At 31.7% G+C, this 18,149-nt stretch overlaps 1 protein-coding gene across 1 annotated transcript in view; it reads left to right on the forward strand.

Annotated features, from left to right (window-relative positions):
- Positions 1-18,149, forward strand: part of LOC145313591 (uncharacterized) — a 125,664-nt gene that overhangs the window by 99,128 nt on the left and 8,387 nt on the right. Inside the window, exons 8-9 of the mRNA XM_080153056.1 lie at positions 11,792-11,873; positions 12,414-12,537. Coding sequence (XP_080009182.1) covers positions 11,792-11,873; positions 12,414-12,537 — 206 coding nt within the window. The remainder of the gene's footprint in view (positions 1-11,791; positions 11,874-12,413; positions 12,538-18,149) is intronic.

Raw genomic sequence — 18,149 nt, forward strand, 5'->3', positions numbered from 1 at the left:
CAGCGGTTAGTGAGAATTTCGATACAAACATACAAATACACATACAAACAGACATCCTGTTACTTTATGATAAGGATTTATCTATTTTTCCCAAAAATTTGCCTACCTTTCTATCTGTCTATCTATCTATCAAAGTGTTGCCTACTTATTATGTTGCTAGTGTATGAATTGTCTGTAAAAAGGAAATTCTGATTCAAAGTTCAACAAAAAAATCGCCGAAACTTAAAAAATTACCCAAACATTGCATTTACTTACAATCCTCTTGTTGTCAAGGATAACTTTTTAAAAGATAAAAAAATAGTGTTAAATAAATAATACCGCAATGAGATTCTTTTCCAAGAAAGGGGAGATAACATTTTATTCAATTTACAACCATTTTTACCTACAATAGTAAAAGGCAACAAATTGAAGAATATTATATCTAAGAATATCATATCTAAGAATTGGGTTGAAGATCAATAAATTTTCCTAAGTAACACTACTATTTATTATTTAATCAAGAAAACAAAATAATGGAGTTTGGGCAATGGATATAGAATACAGGGTTATTGTGACAGGAGAATTTTGTCACCAATTTAGTTTGCTAATATAGTCTTCTGATATTGGTCAATATATTCTTCCTTGGCAATGTTATAAAGTCATATAGAAGGGGGAATTGGGGGTATCATGATTCATTATATTATCCAGCTAGAAGAAACATTTTATATGGGTTTGTGAGAAGCTCTCACAATATCCACGTGTTTTATGTCCATTGTTTTTGGCTTATTATGATCCTTTGAGTAAAATAATCCTGATAGTTTTTTGGAAAAATGTAAGAAAGGGAGAAAAAAGAGTAAATGTAAAGAGGAAGACAAGAATACAAATTGGCTGCATTTTGGGGGCAGATCGGGGGGGGGGGGGCGGAGGGCTTCGGGGGCGGCGGGATCAGGCCCTACTCGCTCTAGATTGTCTAGATTGTATGTAATTTGAAGGTAGATGCCACTTTCTAATTGGTGGTGCTAAGCGAGAAATTGTATGTAAAATTACAACCTTTTCCACAAAATATTATAATATATACACAGATTCTCTCGTATTTGAATTGGATAATAGTGGGGACTTCCATTCATTGGGATATATCAACATTTATTCTAAAAAATATATTGTAAATATTGTCCGACATATATTTTAGTTTACTATCTGTAAATGTTTAATAAACAATTAAATACAGTTAATATGTATACCTAACATATAAACATTGTACATAAAATAACCTATTTGAAATATAGGCACGCCTATATAAGTATTATATATGAAGAGAAATAAAATTTCATCTATCATAGTATTTACTTGAATCTTTTTTTGAATTTTTTTATTAATATTTGCCCCCGTTTCTTTTTCTATAGTTTTGTACATGCAAAAGTACATTTTGCATTGTTTTTCTATAAATGCCTAAAATTTTGATAAATAGAATTTATATTTTACATCATAAACGATTAATTTACAATCTTACAGTACAAAAAAAGGTTAAATTTGAAAACACCAGTTTTAAATATTTCAAAGAAATAGAATAATTGCACAGCCTAGTTGCTAATTTTGATGTATAAGGTGCAAAATTCTTCTTCGTATGATAATCAAAATGCACCAACAAAAATTGTTAATAAACAGCTACTAGTATTTTAGTAATACAATCAAGTTCATATGCTATGATTTTTCCCTTAATCATAGTATTTAAAGATTTGAATTTTTATGAGAAAAACCTAGGAAAATTGGGTTATAATGAGATAATTATATTTTTGGTCGCATTATTTTGTCATTTTCAGGTGGAAGTATGATATTTGGGGGCATCAAAACTTTGAAATATTAAGAGCGTGGATATGTATTCAGTACAGTATAAACATAGGGGCTTTAGCTTCAAGGGTTAATATAAGGGTTGATATGCACCCCAAAATATGATAAAATTTTTAGCTCTTCTGGAGATTAAAATTATTGGTGGAAAAGTTTGAACAACGATAGTTTGTTTTATCCAATCAAGATCAATGAAAACCAGAAAAGCTAACAAATGAGAGAGCGTGAGTATAAACTTTAGAGGCCAGAATAATTATAAATTAAATACACACTAACATTACAATTCAACGATTCAAATTGATTAATATCCTTCTCCTTCTTTGATGAATATTTAAGGGAAGTTGCAAATATAGCATATTAAAAATACATTATTGCTACAAAATATCTTCAATTATTATAATTTTCTACAAAAATGGAAAATAACTAGATTTTATTGATACACATTTTAATGTAATGTAATTTTAAACTTAATTTTTGCTGTGTTTGTGATATCTCTGCAACGGTTGGATAGAGGTTTCTAAACTTTGTAGATTTTCAGGTTTTAGGCTGTTTTTAAGAGAAAAACGGAAGAAAAAATTCTTGACTGACATACAGACGGACTTTACAAATGCCTAGATCAAAGGATTCTACCATCACAGTTATAACAATCTAAAATTGCAATTGAGAAAATAGCATTTACCCCATAGCGGTACGGACTGACTTAAAGATAAAGTTAATTATAGAGCAGACCAAAACTTACAAGGAAAATGTTTAATGGATAGTGATGGTTAGAATTATAATTTGGCAGATTTTTGGGTTTTATAATTCTAATACGTCACGGGAAGAAAGAGGGAGAGGCTAAAACATATCAAATGCCTTGAAAAACATATTTTCTATAAAAAAGGATTATTTTTCAATTTAGTAACAACTACTTTTATTTCTTCAAAGCATTTGAGAATAAAAACACAAATCTACATGTAAAAAGAAAATTATATGAACTTTTATAATTGCTGCGTTTAAAATGCGTAGATGGCTAAATTGTTCTCGAATAAGAATTTTTATGCCTAGATTTTTGTACCATTAACTTTTAAGTATTAACTAAAATAGATTTTCTAATATAGGGATTCTTGAAGCTGGTTTATGTGAAAAAAAGGCTTCTATAAGTACTTAATGATTAGTTGGTTTTAAGACACATGTGCCTTTATAGTGCAATTTTGGTGAACAACTTTGATATTTTATGTCGACACTAGTGGCTTCGCCCCTAGCCTCTAGGGGCTTTGCCCCAAGAGGCATAATTACATCTTCTATTACTTACCCAGCAGAACGGATCACAAATTTTCGCACCTACCCAGCAGGAAAACATTTTGCGATTAAATTAACAAAATTCGTAAAATTTGTAAAATTCGTAAAATTCGTAAAATTCGTAAAATTCGTAAATTCGTACAATTCATAAAATTCGTAAAATTTGTAAAAAAAAAAAAAAAAAAAAAAAAAAAAATGGGGGGGGGGGATTTTTTTGTTTTTGGGGGGGTTAGGGGTGTCCCACCCCCCAAGAAAATAGCTTAAAACCACCGCAGGACCAATAGGTATATACCCTGAAGAGTAGAATCCAATCGGTTCAGTGGTTACTGAGATCTTAAGGGACAGACAGACGGACAGACGGACAGACATCAAGCTACTTTGTATTATAGATAAAACTATAAGACATATCATAGAATGTCGACATTGTGTCTAAAATTAATACTATTACTTTATTAATACACTAGCGGCTTCGCCCCTAGCCTCTAGGGGCTTTGCCCCAAGAGGTAATTAAAAAAAATTAAGTTTCCCCACTAAGGTGCCCCCACAACTTTCTATTAGAAAAAAATTAAGTACCCCCACTGAGGTAACCCCACTACTTTCTATTTAAAGAAAAACATTTAGGGGGAATTTTCAGTTTTTTAAGGGGTTGGGGGTGGCCCACCCCCCAATAAAATAGCTTAAAACCACCACAGGACCAATAGGTATATACCCTGAAGAGAAGAATCCGATCGGTTCAGTGGTTATCGAGATCTTAAGCTTCAGACAGACGGACAGACAGACATCAAGCTACTTTGTATTATAGGTTAAATTCCGAATTTCTGGATTTGACGCTAAAATAAGCCAATAACGTCTTCTTGTATAAGGGCGTCCAACCATTCGCAGGTATTTGGACAAGGAAAATAATTGGTTCTTATTGGCAGAAAACCATGAAAATTAGCTATTTAAAACTATGTAAACATATCTATAATCCGTGCAAAGCTTGCATACTTGTAAACATATATTGTTTGGAAAGCAGAGTCGAGTCAAATATTTGACAAAATTCTAGGCATATGAACAGTGGGGAATTTGAATATTACTTTAAAGGAATCTCCGAGGAAGGGAGAATTTTATAATTCATAAAGTTCAACCTGAAGCTGCACACTCTAGATTCGCACGTCATCAACAACGCAAAACTTGAGAAAATGCGCAAATGTCGGACTTTTAGCTTGCTATGGGACCAGTCAATTTACAGCTAGTTACAAAAATGTCTTTCTTGGTCGTATTATCCTATATCAGAACATTAATTCACACAAGAAAACATAAGTTGATTAAAATTGCTTACTGTAAAATATACATTATACATAGAGTGCTCATATGAATATCACTTCCCTCTCTCTACTTTCTTCCTACTACAAAATCTGTGTAAGCTCACAAATTATGGATTTTAGAGTCACAATGCTACAGAATTCAGGAAATAAGGACAAAATCTAAGGTGCTAGGATTACACTTCACATTAAAATTTTGCTTTAATATAAAAAGGAAAAGAAATTATTTTTGTACATTTACATAGAGCCCTACAACTTCTAAAACTGAATTAAATTAGACCCAGTACATACATCCTTGAAAAGTTTAGACCAACCGTTACTAGTTACAAAAATCTTACTAGTCAAATGAAATCTAACATAAAAGTGAAAGGGGACACATAATTTGATGAATCGAACCCCCAAACCTATATATTAGTTTTAGCTATTATTAGACATCGTGCAGCTTCAAAACATTATTTGCAAAACATTTTGAGTGGCCTTAACTCTCCTAACGGATAAATGGCAATGATGATGATAGTTATCAATTGACTACACTCAAACCTAATATTTTTGAGGTTATGTTTTTTTATTTTCATTCTTGTCCACGTATAAACTATAGTACACCCAAAGTATAGCATCCAAATGTATAAGAGAGAGGAAGGAAGTCGACAAACAAATTCTGCCAAAGGCTAATGACAACATTTTTCAAAATTACTGCTCAATTTTACCTAGATATATGAGACTAGAATTTTACTGTCTATACTTTGTCAGAAGCGCCGCTATTCTATTTCTTCGAACCTAGTAAAAGTGGCTGACTCAGATTATGACGTCAAAAAAAGCGCAGCCACTCTATTTCTTCGAACCTAGTAAAAGTGGCTGACTCAGATTATGACGTAAAAAAAAATAACTAATGAGAGGCCACTATATATTTTACAATTGGTCAATTACAGTGTATACTGGCCTCTCATTGGTTAATTTTTTTGACGTCATATTCTGAGTCAGCCACTTTTACTAGGTTCTATTTCTGTGGTATGTTCGTACATACAGCCATCCGTCTGACTGTTCCTTTCGCCCGTTACTTGCTTAAATTTTAAAAAGCTGTATAATAAATTGTTTTACCTGTTGTTATTGTGGAGCTAGGCATCAAATTATAATTTTGGTATTGTTTAGTTTAAAATATAAACTTTAAAGAAAAATATATTTGTCAATTAGGTTCAAAGCATAACAATAGTAATCTATAAAAATAATATAATTTTTCTCTAGAAAGTTTGGGTATAGTCCTTTCTACGACATCCCTCCATAAGGAGCGATTCTTCGTATTTTTAAAATGGCTTTTTATAGGTTATTTTAGGTTAGGTTAGGTTATATTGTGTTAGGTGATTGCCCAACAGGGTTAGGTAATTGGCCCCGCAGGGTTAGAGCCCCCCCCCGCAGGGGCTAGAAATAGGAGAAAAGCTACTGTGAAAAATACGAAGAATCGCTCCTTATGGAGGGATGTCGTGGAAAGGACTATACCCGAAAGTTTAAATGTATCATTTAAAATAAGAATAAGCTGTTCAACAAAGAAAAAACTTTGAATGAGGACAATTACAAAAAATATATGAGCTTCTATATTTTCTTTAAATTCAATTCATGTCAAAAAGTCAAAAATATCTTTTCTCACATGGATTTTAACAAGGAGAAGAACAATGAAAATTGTACAACCATATTATTAAAGAAATATGAATAAAGCTGCGGCTAATTGGCTACGAAAGATATTGGCCGTGGCTTAGTGTGGCTTACAATGGGGATGGCTGCGGCTGAGGATAGTTGCGGCTGTAAGTAGCTGAATTGAAATTTAGTAGCTGATGATGAGTTACAAGAAATATCATACATTTTAACTTCTCTAGTTTGCCATCCTATTATATAAAGAAGTAAGCTTTTTTTGTCTGTAGCGAAGGATCTCTCTAACCACTGAACCGATATAATCCTTCTTTACAGCGAAGAATCCTATAGATCCCAGGATGGTTTTAGGTTATTTTATTTGGTATGGTTTAAAGCTATTTTTCTGTCTTTCCACATCTCTTCGAATATAGAACCCCTAGATGCTAGGGGCACAACCGCTAGTAGTTTATAAAACACTCACACCTAACATTGATAGATAATATCAAAAGATATTGACTTTAAGAGTAACTTTACCTTTAAAAAATGTAAAGTGGTTAAACATGATGAAATTTTAAAGAATGCTTCTGTCAAAATCTTTTTTACAACTTTACAAAGAGAATAAAAGATCTCCTCCTCCCCTCTGGCTCTACCTCCATAGATTCATGCCCCTTCCCTCAGATAACAATTAAATTTTCCACACCTTTAGTGTTCAATCTGTCATTTTAGTAGTATTTTGTCAAGTGTAAAGGGATTAGATATTTTTGACAAACGTATTTTTTGTTTCTTTTTACTTTAGACCAGATTGAGTTAGGTTTTAGTGGGTAAGTGGTAGCCCAGCAGAGATTTGGCACTTCAGGTAAGCCCTCTGCAGGTTTAGGGAAAAAAACTACCTACTACCCCTTCTCCCCCTACCTCCACTTACTATTAATTTGTTTTAAAATTAAAGGTGTTGGTATATCAGTGCTGAACAGGACGATAGCGTCCAATACGATCCCAGATTATACCTTATTCCTTGTTCTAAAAATAAAGAATATAATAATTATTAAAATATATATAAAATAATTTCTTTCTTACACAATATGTGATTATGTTTCAAATCAACAAATCATATGCGTTGATGTTTATTATCGATGCTAATTTGTCCGTTCGTATGTCTGTTTTTCTTTCTATCCGTCCTGATGGGAAAATGTTAATTGTTCGCCTGCTTTTAAGATAGTCATATATTTTGTGAGAATATTCTGCTCACTTATTCAGTCGGTATGTCTTTATTACTCTAGGGGATATGATATAGAGGATATGTGTATTTATCAACTGTTATCAAAGTTAGACTGCCTAAATTTTGTTTGAAAATTCTGCTAAACATGAAACATTTTATCAACAACTGTTAATTAATCTGTCAATTACATTGTTACATTTGTAAATTGTGTATTGTAACTTACGGTTGTTTCTTAGATATTAAGTAATATCATAAATGCGTTGGCTTAAACTGCGCAATCTTGGCATGTATGTGTATGAGTGTGTTTGTCTGTGTTTATAGTGTTGACTGTAACGAATCAATTATGGGTCATAAGGCAATTTCAACATATTCCCACTTTTGGTTGTTGAACCAGTCAATTACCCCCCCCCCCCCTCCTGCAATTTAATTGCTGAGATTTTGTATATGAGTTACTTTTTTGGTAGGTGTCTCACAAAATTAAAGCTTCCAGCAGAGGAAAGAAACATGTTTAATTTTAAAAATAATGGTTAGAGGTTTTGTGATCCACTAATAAATGCATAAGTATAAATGTATAACCACGACTAACTAGCCCAAGTGATGGGGACATTTTTCATCTGCTTGCAAATTGTTTTTGCTCTTTTGAAGCAACTTGACTGTGTTAATATTTCCGACGCTTTTGGCTTATATTCAAAGACCCAATTGAAAGTCGGCACAGGGTCCCAACAAAGAGTTTGTCCTATTAAATACTTTTACTCTAATGTTCCACTAAGCTATAAAGAGAATCTACCCAATTTTGTCCCTTGATGTATACTAGCCATTTTTGATGCCAGATGTATTTTTATACGCAGGCGACATGACGCATTTTTATAGTAGTGCAGCCACTCTATGAAAAGAATATTCCCTTTTGTGAGACCGCCAATCAAAGTATGTATGAACAAAGATAGTAGAACATGTTTGTTAATCAAAGAATATTCGGGTATAGTCCCTTTCGTCCCTTTATCTTTATATAGGTTATTATTTTTAGGATAGGTTAGGTTAGAGCCCTCCCGCATGCAGGGGCTAGAAATAGGTGAAAAGCTACTATGAAAATACGATGAAACGCCCCTTAAGAGGCATTGCCACGAAAAGGACTATACCCAATTTTTCTATTGATCTGAGGCGAGGTTGGTATAGAAAAAAAAATATTTTTCTTTGTTGAAAATTTTTAATAGGTAGCAATGATTTAACTTTTCTACCACTTATAGATAAAAAAAATATTTTGCTTCTAAAAGAAAATACAAATACAGCACGTTATTGAATGCAAATTAACAAACTATCATGGTTATCTAAATATGATATATTGCTATCTATTTATTATTATTATGATACCTAACTTCTTATGTCATGTGTTTGTAAAACCAAACTCATTAGTTATATCTAATCAATTTTATTAAAGCCCGTCGTCCGTTAATTCTGTTTTATATACGTTATATCCTTTATATTGGATCTATTAATAGTGGATAAAACTTAAAACCATACAACTGTCTAAACAGTAAAAGAATTCATGTTTAACAAGGACAGTTTTGCTCATACGAAGCTCAACAGATCCTTGTTATATTGTAGCAGAACTGTCTTAAAGTTTAGAATGCATTGTTTTAAATGTTAGAAGGATTTTTTTGGTTAAACAATATTTTGTCAGCAACTGCTTTTTCCACATGTTTTTAAATCCTCCCCCAATAGATTGAAGTAAATGAAGTCGTGTCTACTCAAAAAATCAATTAAATAATGGAATGGCCCAAAAGAGTATGGAGACAGAGAGCGGGGAAAGGTTGGTATTTAGATATGGGGTACGCACAGAATAGCGTATTTATCCGGAAGTCGGCTAATTTGCTTCAATTTATACGTCTAATGAATTTATAAGAAAAAACAAGAACATTTTACTGCATTAGGAGTACAGCCAGAATAATAATAAATAAAGATTTTTTCTGGGTATTAGAAGATTTGAAAACAAAGCTAGCACAAGAAGGGTGAATTAACCTCTCTACACCCCCTATACAAGGGTCTACATCTCACTAAACTGTCAGAGGGGGGGGGGGTTAAGTCAAAAAGCCAACCCTGAAATATTTTAAGGTAATGTGAACAAAACTACTTTTTTGTCAGTATTACAACCTCCTGAGTTTTGCTTTGAGGGGCGATTCAAAATTTAAGTTTTAAATCCCTATACACGCCAATGCTTAAAAAACAATACTTTTATCTACGTGAATTGTTTTTTTTTATTCAAAACTAATGGTCATATTACCCTTTTTAAATTTGAAATTGGCTACTTCACTTCTTCGGATGTCGTATTTATTTATGTTTTAAGTGACTTTTAGAGTAGCTACACCGCCCAAAAGAATGATCTTTTAGTAGCATACCAAAAAAGTCCCAAATGGCGTAAAAATAAAATTAATGTTATCTAAGAATTTTAAATTGTTCACAGTGAGATTAGTGACCCAAAAAGATTGTAGAAAAAATTATTTCTAAATATACAATTTTTTGATAAAAAATAAGTGCACATATTTTTTAATTACTTTTTTAAAATTCATTACTTGTAATGAAAAGTTTACCTTTTCTACCTTTACAATATTGTTATTGCCAAAAAAGTTAAAACAAACAATGAAGCTGATTGACATTTAAAAATAAGATGGTGGTATTTTTATGTAGGCTCTATCTTCAACTTTCTTTACCCATGAAGCCCAGAGTGGATGTTAAACAAGGCTTTTCATAGATTTTTGATTGGTGCCTTTTATTTGTGACAATTGAGAGTCATTTTTAAGGATATATAGTCATCAATGACTTTACAAGCAAGCTTTATAGGGAAGCGCAGCAACTATTTAATTTATTTCCTCCTTTATTTCTAATTAAAAATACCTACACAAAGAACTATTTTCTTCCATGAAATAAAACTAAGTCTATCATTACTATTACTCATCTAATCTATAAATCTTAAATTAAACTTTTTAGCCTTCTTTAATACAAGGCAAAAAATACAGAAATGAAAAACACAGACAACCAATTGTTGCCAAAAAGGATACAATAAGAATTGAAGTTTTTACTTATCATCATTTTAATCAAGTAGTTAAATTTAAATACTCATAAATGTATGAAAGGTATTATTGTCACAATTTGGAGACATTTCATGTCCTTTATACTAAAGTAACAGCATGACGGTCTGTATGTATGTAGGTCTGCTAAATCTCGTAAACTGCTGGGCTGGTCGTTTCAAAATTTTATAATAATTTGCTATTAGTCTAGAGTAGAAGGCTATAAACTTTTGGGCAGGTGTGATAACCTAACCCAAATGAGAAAAATCCCTTCCCCCCCCCCTCTCTTCCACAAATTATTTTTAAAAACAAAAAAAATAGGGTAGAGGAGCAACTATCGCCTTATAAGGAGGAGCCCCATAGGCTAGCCCCCCCCCCCCCTTCAGATCAAGCATTCCCCCATATTTTTTATTTTACCCCCCCCCCTTTCTCTTCAACAAAAATAAAAAGCTTTGACGCCCTTGTTTGAAATTTTTTATTGCACTTATTTTGCTTTTTATTTCTGTATATATTCTTAAAATCGAACAATGACAAAATAGAGAAATAAATCCTCTAAACCCCGTTATAAAAGAAAGAAACTTATCATTTTTCTTTGAATTTAAATAATATTATTTTAAATTATGTTTTACTGCTGATTTTGAGCGATAAGTATTTTTTATTTATCTAAAAGATTTTCTCTGAATTTATTGAATATAAAGTTCAAATTTTATGTGATGAATAAAAAAATTTTAAAAAATGAAGTAAAGTAATAATTTTTTTTATTCTTTACAAACAATAAAACCATAACTTATTACTCCAGCCGTTTCAGAGTTTTTTTTTTATTTAGATCAAAGCCTTATTAATTTATAGCTATATTTGCCAATTGTAATAATGACACAGAGACAATTTTTCTTCATTAACAAAGTCATCACATTTAATTAAACACAGGAAGGTGACTTCTGAAGAAAAATTATTTTGCCGCAAACCTTTCTTAATAAAAATAACAAAAGCCTCGTTAAAAACCATTTCACTTTATTTCACTTTTGTAAGAGATTGTATGTAGGTAAATTATTTTTTCAGTAGGCACTATGTCCCTATCAATGATGAAACGTTTTATTTACAGAGCTTAGATCATTTTGTGTCTTTTAAACTTTTAATTGTGTTGATTATGAACTATATGTATTGCTAAAATTAGGGATAATAACTTTGAAAATTGGCAACCAGAATATTGAAGTTGGTAGTTGATAATTTTAAAAAAGAAGTTTTTGTGGTATCAAATTTCACTTTGTTAGTACTAAAACTCGTCTGGCTGTGGGAGAATGGGATTTACACGGCGGCTGTATGAGATAAGTTTCTGTTAAGACTGATGAAAATTTACTTTTTAACTCACGTTGGCTATCAGTCTGTTTGCTGTTCTTGATGTTAATTATGTTTGATTAAAGTTTGATTGATAGATGTTTTAATTTTAAATATAAATATCTTATTTGTCATATATTTTTCAGGATTGGGATTGCAAGGATTTGTACTGTTGACATTCCTCATCCTGTTGTTGCCCAGATACAGATTTCTGTCCAGATTATCCAGGTACAATTATTCTATTCTATAAAAAATACTACTTTATATAATAGTTATAAGATCACTTAAACAACTAGAAATAAAAATCAATATTTTTAGGAAAGATATTAGAAATAGTATAGAAAAAACCTTTAATCCTTTATTGAAAAATTGTTTAAAATGATAGATTCTTGATCCTTATATAATGAAACGGGATTCTTGTGAAACTTTTTTGTATGTGTATGTCTTTGTGTACTGAAGGATCTCGCTAACCGCTGAACCGATATGGTTCTCCCTTTTAATGTAGTTTCTCATAGGTCCTGGGAAGGATTTTTAACTATTTTTGGAAGGTCATCACCCTCTCAAGAGAAAAGACAGACTATAAAATTATTTTTTTAGTTTTTCATTTTAAAATTACCTATTTTTATGAATGTACAAGTGTTTTGCTTTAAAGGTCTTTTTAATGATATTTTCCATAATAATTAAATATTATTTTAGGGATGGATATAACAAATTCGAGAATGATCCATATGCGTACCACTCTGATGAAATAACTAAATATTATTATAGGGATGGTTATAACAAGTTTGAGAATGATCCATATGCGTACCACTCCGATGGAGGATTTGGCTGGAGCAGCGGCTCCAAATCTTCTTGGGAGCCTTCATTCACTTCTTGGAAACATAAACATGAGGTCACTCTTTTTTTTATCCCTGTTAGACTTTTGTAGACAAACAGTTTTAGAATTGTTGTCGAGAACAGGCTGAGAACAACATTTCCTATAGAATTATGAATTAGATGCTCAATGATTTTAAAATTCTAGCAAAAAATGTCATCTGTATCTATCTTAAAAAGGCCTATTAAATCACATTTTCCCTATAGAATTTCATTTTTCTCCAAGAGCATCGCTGACAGACCGACGTACTGAGTGAATCGTTTACTGGATGTACATTCATAATGAGAAAAATCAGCCGCCTATCTTAAATAGAAGTTAGATGATTAGATCTAATTAACTGAGCTTACTAAAATACGGACGGATCTTTCTTATTTTAGAGTAGCTTCGATACTTCTAGAAACTATTATTTATGATAAACTTTAGATTTTCAAGCTTTCAAAGTTGGCGGCAAAAAAGATGTTCACCTAGTGTCATATCCCTGTTTCTGCTGCTTCCTTATGTTATACTTCAGATTTAAAACCATGCAAAGTGTTCAATCATAATATGCATATATAGTATTGTCATATATGCAGAACGTGTATTACATAAAAATGCTTTTTGTATTATCATTTAACTTGGCGCATTTACTTTTGAGACAGAGATATAACAAAGGAAAAAGTATTTTGAAACCATACATTTTCATCATTTAGAGATAATAATTCCTCTTTCAGGATCTCGTAAACGACTTGACTGATCGTTCCAGATATTTTCGATGATATTTTCATAAAGTTTTAGGCTGTTTTTGTGTGTGTGACTGCAGTGATCTAAAGGGATAAGAAAATGGCCGTTGACTCAATGTACATCACAAATGATGATAAACATAATAACCCCTTTTGTAAATTAAAATTTGTGTCTGAAAAGTTTGAACACTCAACCTAATTAACCAACCAATCAAAATTCACTAAAGTCCCCAAAGTTGCTAAGTCAACGAATAAATAACCGTTATTATAAAACTTTGGGGACTAGTGTAATTAACAGCCCATTGTACCCTCTCTCTTTGGTATGACTGTGTAATTGTATACTAATTATTTTCTAGAATACTTTACTCTCTCTCTGTGTGTATGTATGACTGTATATACTAATTATTTTCTATAATACTTTACCCTCTCCCTGTGTGTATGTATGACTGTGTATACTAATTATTTTCTAGAATACTTTACTCTCTCTCTGTGTGTATGTATGACTGTATATACTAATTATTTTCTATAATACTTTACCTTCTCCCTGTGTGTATGTATGACTGTGTATACTGTATACTAATTATTTTCTATAATACTTTACCCTCTCCCTGTGTGTATGTATGACTGTGTATACTGTATACTAATTATTTTCTATAATACTTTACCCTCTCCCTGTGTGTATGTATGACTGTGTATACTACTTATTTTCTATAATACTTTACCCTCTCCCTGTGTGTATGTATAACTGTGTATACTAATTATTTTCTATAATACTTTACCCTCTCCCTGTGTGTATGACTGTGTATACTAATTATTTTCTATAATACTTTATCCTCTCCCTGTGTGTATGTATGATTGTGTATACTAATTATATTCTATAATACTTTACCCTCTCCCTGTGTGTATGTATGACTGTGTATACTAATTATTTCTATAATACTTTACCCTCTCCCTGTGTGTATGACTGTGTATACTAATTATTTTCTATAATACTTTACCCTCTCCCTGTGTGTATGTATGACTGTGTATACTAATTATTTTCTTTAATACTTTACCCTCTCCCTGTGTGTATGTATGACTGTGTATACTAATTATTTCTGTGATGCTTTACCCTCTCCCTGTGTGTATGTATGATTGTGTATACTGATTATTTTCTATAATACTTTACCCTCTCCCTGTGTGTATGTATGACTGTGTATACTACTTATTTCTATAATACTTTACCCTCTCCCTGTGTGTATGACTGTGTATACTAATTATTTTCTATAATACTTTACCCTCTCCCTGTGTGTATGTATGACTGTGTATACTAATTATTTCTGTGATGCTTTACCCTCTCCCTGTGTGTATGTATGATTGTGTATACTAATTTTTTTCTGTGATACTTTACCCTCTCCCTGTGTGTATGTATGACTGTGTATACTAATTATTTCTATAATACTTTACCCTCTCCCTGTGTGTATGTATGACTGTGTATACTAATTATTTTCTATAATACTTTACCCTCTCTCTATGTGTATGTATGACTGTGTATACTAATTATATTCTATAATACTTTACCCTCTCTCTGTGTGTATGACTGTGTATACTAATCATTTTCTATAATACTTTACCCTCTCCCTGTGTGTATGTATGACTGTGTATACTAATTATTTTCTATAATACTTTACCCTCTCCCTGTGTGTATGTATGACTGTGTATACTAATCATTTTCTATAATACTTTACCCTCTCCCTGTGTGTATGTATGACTGTGTATACTAATTATTTTCTATAATACTTTACCCTCTCCCTGTGTGTATGACTGTGTATACTAATTATTTTCTATAATACTTTACCCTCTCCCTGTGTGTATGTATGACTGTGTATACTACTTATTTTCTATAATACTTTACCCTCTCCCTGTGTGTATGTATGACTGTGTATACTAATTATTTTCTATAATACTTTACCCTCTCCCTGTGTGTATGACTGTGTATACTACTTATTTTCTATAATACTTTATCCTCTCCCTGTGTGTATGTATGATTGTGTATACTAATTATATTCTATAATACTTTACCCTCTCCCTGTGTGTATGTATGACTGTGTATACTAATTATTTCTATAATACTTTACCCTCTCCCTGTGTGTATGACTGTGTATACTAATTATTTTCTATAATACTTTACCCTCTCCCTGTGTGTATGTATGACTGTGTATACTAATTATTTTCTTTAATACTTTACCCTCTCCCTGTGTGTATGTATGACTGTGTATACTAATTATTTCTGTGATGCTTTACCCTCTCCCTGTGTGTATGTATGATTGTGTATACTGATTATTTTCTATAATACTTTACCCTCTCCCTGTGTGTATGTATGACTGTGTATACTACTTATTTCTATAATACTTTACCCTCTCCCTGTGTGTATGACTGTGTATACTAATTATTTTCTATAATACTTTACCCTCTCCCTGTGTGTATGTATGACTGTGTATACTAATTATTTCTGTGATGCTTTACCCTCTCCCTGTGTGTATGTATGATTGTGTATACTAATTTTTTTCTGTGATACTTTACCCTCTCCCTGTGTGTATGTATGACTGTGTATACTAATTATTTCTATAATACTTTACCCTCTCCCTGTGTGTATGTATGACTGTGTATACTAATTATTTTCTATAATACTTTACCCTCTCTCTATGTGTATGTATGACTGTGTATACTAATTATATTCTATAATACTTTACCCTCTCTCTGTGTGTATGACTGTGTATACTAATCATTTTCTATAATACTTTACCCTCTCCCTGTGTGTATGTATGACTGTGTATACTAATTATTTTCTATAATACTTTACCCTCTCCCTGTGTGTATGTATGACTGTGTATACTAATCATTTTCTATAATACTTTACCCTCTCCCTGTGTGTATGTATGACTGTGTATACTAATTATTTTCTATAATACTTTACCCTCTCCCTGTGTGTATGACTGTGTATACTAATTATTTTCTATAATACTTTACCCTCTCCCTGTGTGTATGTATGACTGTGTATACTACTTATTTTCTATAATACTTTACCCTCTCCCTGTGTGTATGTATAACTGTGTATACTAATTATTTTCTATAATACTTTACCCTCTCCCTGTGTGTATGACTGTGTATACTACTTATTTTCTATAATACTTTATCCTCTCCCTGTGTGTATGTATGATTGTGTATACTAATTATATTCTATAATACTTTACCCTCTCCCTGTGTGTATGTATGACTGTGTATACTAATTATTTCTATAATACTTTACCTTCTCCCTGTGTGTATGTATGACTGTGTATACTGTATACTAATTATGACTGTGTGTATGACTGTGTATACTAATTATTTTCTATAATACTTTACCCTCTCCCTGTGTGTATGTATGACTGTGTATACTAATTATTTTCTTTAATACTTTACCCTCTCCCTGTGTGTATGTATGACTGTGTATACTAATTATTTCTGTGATGCTTTACCCTCTCCCTGTGTGTATGTATGATTGTGTATACTGATTATTTTCTATAATACTTTACCCTCTCCCTGTGTGTATGTATGACTGTGTATACTACTTATTTCTATAATACTTTACCCTCTCCCTGTGTGTATGACTGTGTATACTAATTATTTTCTATAATACTTTACCCTCTCCCTGTGTGTATGTATGACTGTGTATACTAATTATTTCTGTGATGCTTTACCCTCTCCCTGTGTGTATGTATGATTGTGTATACTAATTTTTTTCTGTGATACTTTACCCTCTCCCTGTGTGTATGTATGACTGTGTATACTAATTATTTCTATAATACTTTACCCTCTCCCTGTGTGTATGTATGACTGTGTATACTAATTATTTTCTATAATACTTTACCCTCTCTCTATGTGTATGTATGACTGTGTATACTAATTATATTCTATAATACTTTACCCTCTCTCTGTGTGTATGACTGTGTATACTAATCATTTTCTATAATACTTTACCCTCTCCCTGTGTGTATGTATGACTGTGTATACTAATTATTTTCTATAATACTTTACCCTCTCCCTGTGTGTATGTATGACTGTGTATACTAATCATTTTCTATAATACTTTACCCTCTCCCTGTGTGTATGTATGACTGTGTATACTAATTATTTTCTATAATACTTTACCCTCTCCCTGTGTGTATGACTGTGTATACTACTTATTTTCTATAATACTTTACCCTCTCCCTGTGTGTATGTATGACTGTGTATACTAATTATTTTCTATAATACTTTAACCTCTCCCTCTGTGTATGTATGACTGTGTATACTAATTATTTTCTATAATACTTTACCCTCTCCCTGTTTGTATGTATGACTGTGTATACTAATTATTTTCTATAATACTTTACCCTCTCCCTGTGTGTATGTATGACTGTGTATACTAATTATTTTCTATAATACTTTACCCTCTCTCTATGTGTATGTATGACTGTGTATACTAATTATATTCTATAATACTTTACCCTCTCCCTGTGTGTATGTATGACTGTGTATACTAATTAATTTCTATAATACTTTACCCTCTCCCTGTGTGTATGTATGACTGTGTATACTAATTTTTTTCTATAATACTTTACCCTCTCCCTGTGTGTATGTATGACTGTGTATACTAATTAATTTCTATAATACTTTACCCTCTCCCTGTGTGTATGTATGACTGTGTATACTAATTATTTTCTATAATACTTTACCCTCTCCCTGTGTGTATGTATGACTGTGTATACTAATTAATTTCTATAATACTTTACCCTCTCCCTGTGTGTATGACTGTGTATGCTAATTGATTGTTGAATTTAACAGTAAACAAATGGGTGTAGTTACAATATTTCAAAAATATATCATCAAACCTATAACTGCAAGATTTGG

The sequence above is a fragment of the Acartia tonsa genome, chromosome 3 (assembly GCF_053477335.1).
Source record: "Acartia tonsa isolate MP-2025a chromosome 3, ASM5347733v1, whole genome shotgun sequence".
Classification (NCBI taxonomy): domain Eukaryota; kingdom Metazoa; phylum Arthropoda; class Copepoda; order Calanoida; family Acartiidae; genus Acartia; species Acartia tonsa.